At 35.8% G+C, this 12121-nt stretch overlaps 1 protein-coding gene across 3 annotated transcripts; it reads left to right on the top strand.

The window, feature by feature from the left end:
• Positions 1-2530: 2530 nt before the first annotated feature.
• Positions 2531-10581, top strand: gpr55a (G protein-coupled receptor 55a). Of its 3 annotated transcripts, none has more exons than XM_067366057.1 (2): positions 2531-2727; positions 9099-10581. In XM_067366057.1, exons 1-2 carry the CDS (start codon positions 2661-2663, stop codon positions 10091-10093), a joined length of 1062 nt encoding a protein of 353 aa, XP_067222158.1. In that variant the 5' UTR covers positions 2531-2660; the 3' UTR covers positions 10094-10581. The 3 variants fall into 3 exon arrangements, with proteins under 3 accessions (XP_067222158.1, XP_067222157.1, XP_067222159.1); XM_067366056.1 differs by having other exon boundaries at positions 9096-10581; XM_067366058.1 differs by lacking the exon at positions 2531-2727 and adding an exon at positions 5417-5510.
• Positions 10582-12121: the final 1540 nt, after the last annotated feature.

Here is a 12121-nt window from a genome sequence, read left to right as displayed (position 1 = left end):
GATATTTTTAAATATATCTCTGATTTTGTTCATTTGAATACTGTATACACCTGAGTAAATCATGTGATAATTTTAATTTTTGGGTGAACTATCCCTTTAAGTTTAGAGGTTTAAATATTCTATATTATTTATCCTGATAAAAATATAGGCTACTTATTCAATGTTATCCACATCATATTTCATCTGCAACAGCATTGTGAACTTTTATAAAGATATGTTTGGTCATTAAAGGGTTAGTTCACCCAAAAATTAAAATTATATCATTTATAACTCACCTTCATGTCGTCCCACATCCAGACCTTCGTTGATCTTCGGAAAAAAAATTAAGATATTTTTGATCAAATCCGATGGCTCAGTGAGGCCTTCATAGACAACAATAACACTCCCCTTTTCAATGCCCAGAAAGCTACTAAAAATATATTTAAAAGAGTTCATGTGACTACAGTGTTTCAACCTTAATATTATAAAGCGATGAGAATACTTTTTGTGCACCAAAAAAAAAACAAAATAGCGACTTTATTCAACAATATCTAGTGATGCACTATTTCAAAACACTGCTTCATGAAGCTTCAAAGCTTTACGAATCTTTTGTTTCGAATCAGTGGTTCAGAGCGCGAGGCTTCATGACGTCATAAGTGTTTTGAAACTTCAATAGTTTACGTGATATTGGCAGTTCGATACGCGCTCTGAATCAATTATTCAAAACCTATGATTTGAAGCTTCAGGAAGCAGTGTTTTCAAATCATCCTTCACTGGATATTGTAGAATAAAGCAGCTAATTTGTTATTTTTGGCGCACAAAAAGTATTTTCGTCGCTTTTTAATATTAAGGTGGAAACACAGTAGTCACATGAACTCTTTTAAATATGTTTTTAGTAGCTTTCTGGGCATTGAAAACGGGAGTGTTATTGTTGTCTATGGAGGCCTCACTGAGCCATCGGATTTCATCAAAAACAATTTGTGTTCCGAAGATTAACAAAGGTCTTACGGGTATGGAACGACATGAGGGTGAGTATAATTAATTACATAATTTTTGGGTGAACTAAATTCATCATTATGCGAATACATGAGTCTCCGCATGAAAGACCCGACTGGCAGATCAATGTGCTTTTACATATCTCTCCGATTCGGTAGGAAAATAAATTAAATGGAATGTGAAGGATTTTAACTGTGACAAGATGATTGACAGGGCAGTTTAAACAGATGCACATAAGTGCAGAGACAGAGCGGTCCATTAAAGATGCAATTATGATGAAGTAGTATGTCCCAAAGCCAATTATTCTGTAAACACACTCAAATGTATGTACTTTTTCTTCACAAAAACAGTAAGCTCTACATATACTTTTAGGGCACGGTAAGAAGGAAAATTAGGACACAGTAATGGTTTTGCAAGCCATTAAAAGCGGAACTTGAGATCTGTCGTCACCTAGTGTTGAGGTTTGGTCACTGATCTCTAAAAAATGACATTCATAGCCTAGATGAGTGGGTTTGGTACTTTGGAGGAGCACATATTGTAGGCTACTGTTGCCCATTCATGTGTTGCTGCCGTGAGAAAAAGTGAAATGTTCCTCATTAGAATGAAGTGAAAATGAATTCGGTCTTTACCATTACTTTACCAGTGCCATTTCACACACTCTCTCTAATTTATCTTCCTGTCTGGTTTGCGCAAACAGTGGCGTACCGCAGATCTCGAGGCTCCGTCCACAAACAGTGAAGATGTAACAGGGTTAAATGCGTTCAAGATACTGTAAATGTTGTCTTTAACCAAAATTGCCGTGTTTTTGTACAATTAATAATTGTTGTGTTAACTCTGTAACTGTTGGCAACAAATTACCCCCACCCACACACACACACGCACGCACCACCCACACTCCGTTACACACGCGTCGCGTTACCATCGGAAACATAAAGTGACTGTAGCTATAGTGAATCACTGTTAGATGTTATTGGCGGTTTATAAATAATAGCTACTTATTGTACCCATATTTTCTGTGCGCCACCATACCTGTATGTCAGCTAAACAAGCTGAACTAACTAACGTTGTGTATTATTGTTCATAATAGCTATTTGTTAATCAAAACAAAGTTTTCTTATTTTTATGAATTGTTTTGTGTTTCATAATTGTTTTGTTTAATTTTAGCTGAAAAGTCTAGTCTTTTTAATAGTCTAGTCTGTTTAAAACATTCCATGAATGATGTATATAACGTTCTAAGGTTTTAAGAATAGCCTATTAAAGAGAAGATAACAGAACAAACGTTCTCACTGGAAGAACGTTCTTAAACTTTTGAGAACCTTGTCAGAATGTTTGACAGTTATGAGAAGGTCCCTTGTATGTGGGCTCCCCCACTTTGACATTTCAAAGCCCATATATTGTGTCAAAACGACTTTATGCATTGGGGTGTGTAGGTGGGCTAATTGTGCGGTTTCTCATTTCACTAAACCAACATGAGCGCAGTTAAGGCTGGCGCGTGAGCGCGCGTAACAGTAGTTTCTCTTTTGACAGATATCTTACCACTTTCTGTCTGACTGCAGAGTTCAGATGGTCTGCAGCGGAAACTAAAGAAACAGAACTCACTCATCCAACAGACAGACCTCACGCAATGCTTCTGCAGCAGTTGCCACACATCAACAATCGCGAGGATCAAGAACTTGCCTTGAAGTATGGATAACAGCGGACACCAGCGAACAAATAACTCACTGGCCGTGAGAATGAACTTCAGCGATACATGTGAGTAACCGGCGAGTCTGGTGTTCATTATAACAATGTACCATGGTAACCGCAGTTTCCGATGAAATAGGCTAAGCGTTATCTGTACGAAATAATAAGATCAAGAGCATGTTGTTTCGGGTTTGTTTTTAATACAATTAAAAACTTGATATGCCTAATTAGTTGCTAGAAAATAAAAATGTGACCCACGTACACTGTAAAAAAAAAAAAAAGTTGAGAAAACTTAAAAGTTTAAGGCAACCAACTGGAGGAAATGTTTGAGTGTCAACTTGTACAGTGTATTTTTAATCGTTTATTATGGTTCAAACGACTTCAGTTAAGAAAATATTGTCATCATTACTTGTCTACTATCTTGTGACAATTTCTGTTATTTCTACTTGATTTTTATGAGTTTCAACACGATTTTGAAGTGGTAATAAACAAAGTTTTCATGTTTAATGTAGTTAACGAATAAATTTAAAATAGCAGAAAAAGAAAAACTGAAAGAAAAAATCCCAGGGAGACCACATTTCCATTTGCCGCCTCCCACTGTATCATCAGAGAATTTCCAGCGACTGGCATTTGATCGATCTAACCTACTTCTGGAGACAGTTGACCAATATCTAGTGTTGAGATGGAAAGCAGCCCTTTTGAATATTAAGTTTTAGTCAGAAGATTGATCTATTTTACCTATTTATAATGAGATCTTTAAATCACATATACAAGCTGACCAGTTTCTCAGTGATAATTCTGTATTGTAATAAAGATACACGGATGTGGTTACTCCAGCCTGAGGCTATTTGCATGTATTTCCATACATTGTTTGTTTTAGATGAAATAAGAGTTTCATCTCTACACCTCAGGGTTGGAAGTTTACTCAGAGGATACTTCACTAATTCTATGTTCAAATATTTTTAACTTGAATTTTAACAGTAGTTAACCATGCAAATGCATTTTGATAGTCTACTTTAGGCATTCTACTAACTATAAGTAACTTGGAAATACATGTCAACTTAGTGTATTAGTAGGCTGTCTGCTTAATATCTGCTAACACTTTATTTTGATGACGCCACAACAGACATTCAACTAGTCAACTAATTCTACCAAACTGAACCCTAACACCTAACCTTAGCCTAACAGTCTACTAATACTAAATGAGAGTAAATTGTACTTGCAAAGTAGGCTATGTCTAAAGTAGGCTATTGAAATTAAGTAACTTTTTGAATATCTATATATATAATATATATATATGTATATAGCCTAAATACCTTTACTTGCTGAAATGGTTCTTTGTGTTAGAGTTTAGGGTTCTTTTTTCCCGCCTTTTTGTTTTTCAAATTTGTAACTGTCAAAGCCACATCATTACTTGTTTTCTGGAGCTTAGCCATTCAATTACATAGTCTGTCAACACACTCTCAGTCTCAACAGGTAAATGATTTCTTTCTTAAAATGTCTACAAATTTTAACTTTCAAATGGGTTCTGCTATTGTTACAAGCAGAAGAACCCAAATTTGGTACTGTTTTGAACCATTTCTCTTTAAAGTGTATCATATGACACAAATAATTTTTAGTACTATCAACTTGTGTTTAAAATGTAAGCAGGAAATATATATCAGGATGTGCTACAAACCAAGGCAAACCTCAAACACTTATCATAAAAAATCAACACAAATATAGTGTAGACCATTCTGATTGGTTGGTCAGGACACCGGCATTAGTTCCGGCAAACGTGAGTAAACTAAAACCATGATGTCACTAGTGTACATATATTTTGTTCTGTCACATGTGCTGTTTCATAGCTGTGTAAGCAACACTTAATTATACCCCCCCCCCCCCCCCCCCATTTCAACAGTTTTTTTAGACTTTAATGAAGCCGTACCCATAGAAGTTTGCTTACAGGAGAACAATCAACATGTTGAAATATAAACCACCATCCCACAGTCATCCAATATTTGTTCATGAAAGATAATGAAAAAAGTATAATGTGTGTGGGTCCATAATTAATTCATAAAGTCTGCTAGTGTGCTATACAACAGTGAGCCATATAATAGACAATTTTTTAAGGGCAGAAGTTGTTGATTTTGGTGCAGTTGCGTTTGTATTAATGTAAATATGATCTGTACGATGAGAAGTCACTACACTGAATATTTGCATTTTTAGTAATCCATGTCCAAAAACATGTAATTCATTCCACAAAACTATTGAAGTGATCAGCAAATAATTAATTATAAACATCACATACCAGTTACAGCATCGTCGTACATTTCCATTTCCCCCCATTATATGTATATAAGTTGGAAGTGGCTGTTAAATAAGTGTAAAATAGGCAGCTGGAAATTGCAGTATAAATAGTGGAAGATACTCTTTGCATCAAGTGTGAAAAGCAACAAGTAACATCTTGTTTACAATACATGATTTTTTTTATTACGTTTTACACTCTTGGCTGGTTTCTATCAGAGCCAGGGATATGGGGGCATTACTCTGGGTTTGAGCCAAAATACTGAGCTCGGAGCCCTCTCCTCTCCACCAAATACCCATACTCTTTATCTGATTTCTATCTGTAAGTGTGCTCTATTTATGGTACTGATATGGTGTGTGGGTGTTTCTTTCTTTTCTTTTTGTTTTGGTTGTCTAGGTGGCAGGAAAAATGAGAAACACCTGAGCCGAATATAAGTGTTCCTATGCTATACGGAGGCCTCTTTGTTACATCGCTCAAACAGGATCTGTCGTCATTTTTGGACTTTTTAAATGGCATAAGCAATTCAAATAAGCAATATGTTGAATAAGAGTGTCTCACTTGTGAGGTTTCAGTAGGGTTTTCACAAACAGTAATCTTCTTCTGAAAAAAGATGACAATTCTGCCGTCAGATAATTCACCTGTTGTTGCAAATCTGTATGAGTGATGTTCTTCGTGGAACACAAAAGTAGATGTTTGGCAAACTGTTTGTGCTTCTTTGCACTACAATGGGCATTTTTGGAGGATTTAAAAGTTTATTTTATATTTAATTAATAATTAAAAAAAAAAAAAAAACACCTACATTAACTCTTCCTTAAAAATGTGTAACTCTTCTGTTAAAATCATTTTTACAGCTTTTTTAGGGCTATGGCCTTGCATTGTCATAGCAACAAAGTTGTCAAATTTGACTCATACTGTTCAAAAGTTTGGGGTCATTAAGATTTTTTAAAGACCCCCTGTGGTGAAAATCATTTTTTTTTTAATGTTGGTTATGTCTATGTAGTGTTTTTAATATGCTTTAAGACAAACCATGTGCAAATTCATAAGTCAGCACCATTGCTAAGTATTTTATGTTTGAAAACTGCAGTAAACCAAAAACCTGCGGTTTGAAATCGGTGGTGTTTGTGACGTCACAGGCTACCTTGTAACCAATCACAACAACAAGCCAGCAGGCTTTAGCATATAATATATAACTATGACTGCTCTGAAGCAGGAAAATCTCGAGAGAAGCCAGGTTATCCCGGTATTTTTTATTTTTTTTTATATGAAAAATTGTGTAGATTTATCAATATAGTGAGTCTATTATGTTATGATGAACTATATGCCTTTCTCCACTGACGTTATGAGTTTTTCAAAGCGTTTTTAAGGATACTTGTTAGAAGGCAGCTGTCTGACTCTGTCTGAGATGAAGAACGGGAACGGTGTGTGTAACATTAGCAACACATTATTAGCTGTTTGGTAACATAGTCAAGCAAAAGGCTATCTATAGTAATTCATATTTATTAATGACAGAACCGTTGCAAGGGCCAAGTGTGCGAGCGCACAGGGGCTCGCGCCAAAGTAAAGTGACAGCTGACTTGAAGTAAAGCCAATAAAGTTCATGTTTTTGTCCTTCGAAATATTTTAATACTATAAAACATAACTAAAACAATATTGCTCTGGGCGTGTGGCGTGTAATTCATGTGCATATGTCAGTCAGTGTGGAATCACAATTCATAATTTAAACAATTTAAGCGTCAGAAAATATGAGCAGTTCAGTTGCACAGCTGTTAAACTGCATAAACACAGCGAAGCAAGTTTTTTTCTTAAATATCCATAAAACAAACAACAAATTGCTCATCACTATAGCAACAGTAGACTCTCCGGGCTGGTGTGAGCGAGTGGAGGTGGGGCTAATTTGCATATTCATTGATCCGTCTATATGAAATGAGGCAAAGGTGTTACATTCAAGCTATTTTAAGGCATGAAGACATTTTTTTCACTTGTATTTTTTTTTAAATATATCATTTTGGTGATCAAATATAAGTTTTAAGGGATAAAATAACAGGGGGACTAATGTTACCAAGGCTGCACTTAAAAACAGTAATAGAGTGAAATATTATTACAATTTAAAATAACACTTTTCTATTTTAATATATTTTCAAATCTAATTTATCCCTGATACAAAGATGAATTTTCAGCATCACTACTCCAGTCTTCAGTGTCACATGATCCTTCAGAAATCATTCTGATGATTTGCTGCACAAGAAACATTTCTGATTATTATCAATTCTGAAAACAGTTGTGCTGCTTAATATGTTTGAGGAAACCAATTTGTTTTTCAGAATTCTTTGATGAATAGAAATTTCAAAAGAACAGCATTTATTTGAAATAGAAATATTTTGTAACATTATAAATGTCTTTACTGTCACTCTCAAACAATTATGGGAATGTTACTTTTGAGCAGGGCTTGACATTAACACTTCAGCAGTGGCGTGTGATGCAGTCCCTCCCACTAGCCAGTAGCCACCTTGGCGGGTTGAAATTTATATATAATATATACATATTTGTCAAAAATATCTATTTGTTTTATACATATTGATATTTAAATATATTAAATTCTCCCAATAATCATTTCACACAGAATAGATACATGATATCAGCTGAGTGAAGTGCATGCGAATAAAGATGCCTCCGTGTGTCAGGTCTTAAAGTGACAGCAGCCTAATATATATATATATATATATATATATATATATATATATATATATATATATATATATATATATATATATATATATCTACTGCCAAATTGTGGGATATTAAAATATTTATATAGCAGTTTTTTTTTTTTCTATGGTATTGATGTCAAAAAACCCCACTAGCCACAGTGACTGGTGAGCAAAAAAAGTTAATGTCAAGCCCTGCTTTTGAGTGGCTTTCAACATTCAGAAACAAGTACCCAGGTGAAAAAAAGCACATTTCTATAATATACTTTATAATAATATAAGATTTCTGTATTTAAAAAAAAATGTATATAGATGTCACTTATAGTACATTTGAACCCATAGTGTACAAGTGATAACTAAATATATGTTTAAAATACAGAGATAGTATATGAAAAGCACATTTTAGTTCATATTTAATGCTGTCTCAAAATAGCACAGTTGAGTACACTTAGATGTTCTTAAGATGATCTTAAGAAGTACTAAAGATTAATTTTTAGTATATTAAGTACAAAATTAGTGCACGAAAACAGAGCACTTTAAGTATATTATAGAAATGTACTTTTTTTCACCTGTTGTAACATTTAAAAAATGTTAGAGGAATGTCCAAATAAAACATTTCAGAAAAAAAAAATGTGGTAATATTTTGAGAATGTTATTAAAGACCAGATAACTTTGAACAAAAGCTCTTTTAATGTTTCTAGATGAATGTTATTGACTAGTGTTGTCACGATACCAAAATTTTGACTTATACGATACGATTCCCAACTTAAATATCACGATAACGATACTTAAACGATACTATGGCAAAAACCTAAAACAGCAGGAAAAGTAAATAATGCAAAGTAAATAAATTAATGTTTGAGAGCATAAACATGATGCTGATATCACACTAACCTGCCGCTCTTTAAATTCTTTGTACAAATCAGGATGTTTGACGGCAAGATGCTTTTGATTCCCTTCGCTCGCGTTATTTTGTAACATCTTTTGCAGGCGGGCTTTGTGGTGTCCGTGGGTTTGCCCTGACTGTCGGCAATGTAAGCAAAATAATGCCACATTTTGCTTTGTGCATCTGCTTTCTCAACAATTTGTGGACGGTCTGCAAAAGCACCTGTATTTGCAACCATATCTCTCTTTTCGTCACCATAAAAGCCGTTGCGCAGTTGAGAGGAATAAACACTCAATGTGCCTTAGAAGCAGCACGCTGCACGCACACTGCCCCCTGCTGTCACACTTTAAGAAATACAGCTGGCACTCAAAGTACCGGTACTAATAAAATGAAGAACCGGACCATTTTTAAAAGCAGGTACTTTTCTAGTATATCGTGGTATATCGTATATTTTCGGTATATCGTGCAACACTATTCTTGACTTTGAGAGAACCTTGCCAAAGTTCTGAGAAAGTTCCCGGTTAGCTGGGATAACATCTCTTTTTCTCTTTCTCCAAAGCAGACAGCTGTGACTGGGTGTGTTGGGTCCAGTGGTGTGTGTATGTGCCCATTCTGGTTTTCGGCCTCCCCCTGAACCTGGCTGCTCTGTGGCTGCTGCTCTCTCGTGTTCGACACTTGAGCGAATCCATGGTTTACCTCATCAACCTGATCATCAACGACTGCCTGCTGATGCTGTCTCTGCCCTTTAAGATACATGCATACAAGAAGCCCTGGACTCTTGGTAATTCTTTCTGCTCCCTGCTGGAGAGCCTGCTCTACGTCAACATCTACGGCAGCATCATGCTGAGCGTTTGCATCGCGGCTGACCGATACATCGCTCTTCAGTTTCCATTTGCTGCGCGCCTTTTGCGATCTCCACGCAAGGCATTTCTCGTGTGCCTGGTCATGTGGATGGTGGTATTTGGATCCAGCACCCCCATCTACAAACTTCACGATAAATCAAATGTAACTTACTGCTTCGAGCAGTTCTCCAATGAAACTTGGTCAAAAAGTTGGATTCTGGTCTCTATGGAGACAGTGTTTTGCAGCAGCGTCATGTTGATGGTGTTCTGCTCTGTGCGCGTGGTGCAGATTCTGCACCACCTGAGGGCACGCAATCCAGGCGATGCCAAACTGCGCAACAACAAGAGCATGAAGATCGTCCTCAGCAACCTGGTGGTCTTCCTCACATGCTTCATTCCTTACCACATAGCGGCGCTGATGTACTTCCATGCCAAGACAAGAGATCCGCCGTCAAACAGCATCAAATATCTGCGCTATTTTGTTCACATAAGCATGTGTATTAGCAACGTGAACATCTTGGCAGATGGCGCATGTTACTACTTCATTCTTAAAGAGAACCTGGAGTCTGCAAAGCGAGAGAGGAGAATGGCTATACGCTCCAGAGAGATGCGCATACGAGGTTCAAAGAGTCACATGTTATTTGGCGAAATGCATAATGGTACATCCACAGACACTGAAAAGATGGAAATATGTGTGGTTACTGATTTCACATAAAGACCTACAGGAAATTCAAGAAGGCTGACATTCTAGGATGATTAATCCTACACAGCAAAGGAAAAGACAGTAAGACACAGACATGTTCATATGGATGAGCTGAGTATGCCGGTGGATACTGAAGTACTGTAAAAAAAAACAAAAAAAACAACAACAAAAAAACAAATATAAAAAAATAAATTTTTACAGATAATGTAGTCTACTAGAAGAAAATTACCAGGACAGTAATTTCACGGACATTTCCGTTAACCCTAAGACACAACGCAATGAAGTTCAAAATACAAGTAAAACACCTGTAAAATAAATAAATAAATAAATTAAAATTAATACAGTACATTGTGCCCTATTTTAAACACAGGTGAGATTTTTAAAACAAATTTAGCTGTATTTTTATTATTATTATCAGTTTTTTTAAATCACATAACACTTCTATTTATAGCTTATATAAGCCATGATATACAATATTTTAGAGTAAATTTTGTGTTTACTTAAAGGGATGGTTCACCTAAAAATGAAAATGTGATGTTTATCTGCTTACCCCCAGCGCATCCAAGATGTAGGTGAATTTGTTTCTTCAGTAGAACACAAATGATGATTTTTAACTGCAACCGTTGCCGTCTGTCAGTCAAATAATGCGAGTGAATGGGAACTCAATCAATAAGAGTCGAAAAAACTTGCATAGACAAATCCAAATTAAACCCTGTGGCTCGTGACGACTTAACGACGACTTGATGATGAAGTAATGTCTAGCGCTCATTGAAGTATATGCACGAGACATTACTTCCGTTGTCAGAGCGCGATCAGACCTCACTAACCGAGTGCTGAACGCAGTTGAACATAGTGGTGTATTAGAGGTAAAAAATTATATACTGTTCGGTTTCTCGCACAAACCGATCGTTTCATGTCTTTGGACATCAATGTGTCGTCACGAGCCGCAGGTTTCATTCGGATTTGTCTATACAAGTTTTTTAAACTCTTATTGATTGAGTTCCCATTCACTCGCATTATAAGACTGACAGACGGCAAAGGATGGAGTAAAAAATCATCATTTGTGTTCTACTGAAGAAACAAAGTCACCTACATCTTGGATGCCCTGGGGGTAAGCAGATAAATATCAAATTTTCATTTTTGGGTGAACTATCCCTTTAACAAACACCTTCTTTGATAACAAAAGAGGTGTCTGGACTGGGTCACATTTTACCCCAAAAATAATAATAAAATGAAAGTATATTTTTATGTTAAGTCAACTATATTGGTACCCTCTAGTTTTTTTTTTTTTTTTTTTTTTTTTGCATTGTGACATTATTTTCAAGACAGTTAAGTTAATTTTACCCTCCAATTCTCATTACTGTAATGCAAATGTCTCATTCTCGCTACTGTAACATTAAAATTACCAGAAAAATTTGAAAAATAAATAGAAATTATTTTTATTTATACATCAAAAGCATGTTATACTGCCTTTAATTAATTAAAAAAATTATTTTATTTAGAAACATTACAAAAAGCATTAATCAGATTAATCAACAATTACAAATTAGCCTACATGTAGGCCTATTACAGTGACGAGATTGAGAATAACCATTCAAGAATAATTTTGTTTTTTCACTATACTAAAGCATAATAATACCATAATACGTTGCAGAGATTTAGGAAACATTCTAAGTTCAAATACTTGTTTCTCTGAAAAACGACAGCCAGTTACTTTACTTTAAAATGTGCTCTCCGTGTCGGAATGTCTGCTTTCCGGCTGTTTTGGTCTGTGTGATTCCGTCCACTCACTACCACTTTACCCAAAAGTATTTCGACACCCCGGGTGACGAAAAAACAGAGTACTGCAGCTAAGAAAGCCAGCAAACAAACAAACTGTGTCTGAGATCGCAGACATTTGATTGTCCTCAATCTGGCAACCCCTCGTGAGCGTCGAGTCTGAGGAGGAGGGGCGGGAAAACAACCCTCTCCAATATTTTGAATTTGGACTGCAGTACCCATTTTAACCGCTAGCTGTCAATATTTCGTGCCCCTTTTGTC

Source organism: Chanodichthys erythropterus, chromosome 17 (genome assembly GCF_024489055.1).
Source record: "Chanodichthys erythropterus isolate Z2021 chromosome 17, ASM2448905v1, whole genome shotgun sequence".
In the NCBI taxonomy this organism is placed as follows: domain Eukaryota; kingdom Metazoa; phylum Chordata; class Actinopteri; order Cypriniformes; family Xenocyprididae; genus Chanodichthys; species Chanodichthys erythropterus.
Note: the sequence above shows the minus strand (reverse complement) of the source record. Positions and strands in the feature narration are given on the sequence as shown.

Bases quoted from the DNA above. Each gene is read 5' to 3' on its own strand.
- gpr55a (XM_067366056.1), top strand. From the start codon at position 2,661: ATGGATAACAGCGGACACCAGCGAACAAATAACTCACTGGCCGTGAGA. The intron at 2,728-9,095 runs GTGAGTAACCGG...CTTTCTCCAAAG, and splicing joins AATGAACTTCAGCGATACAT to CAGACAGCTGTGACTGGGTG.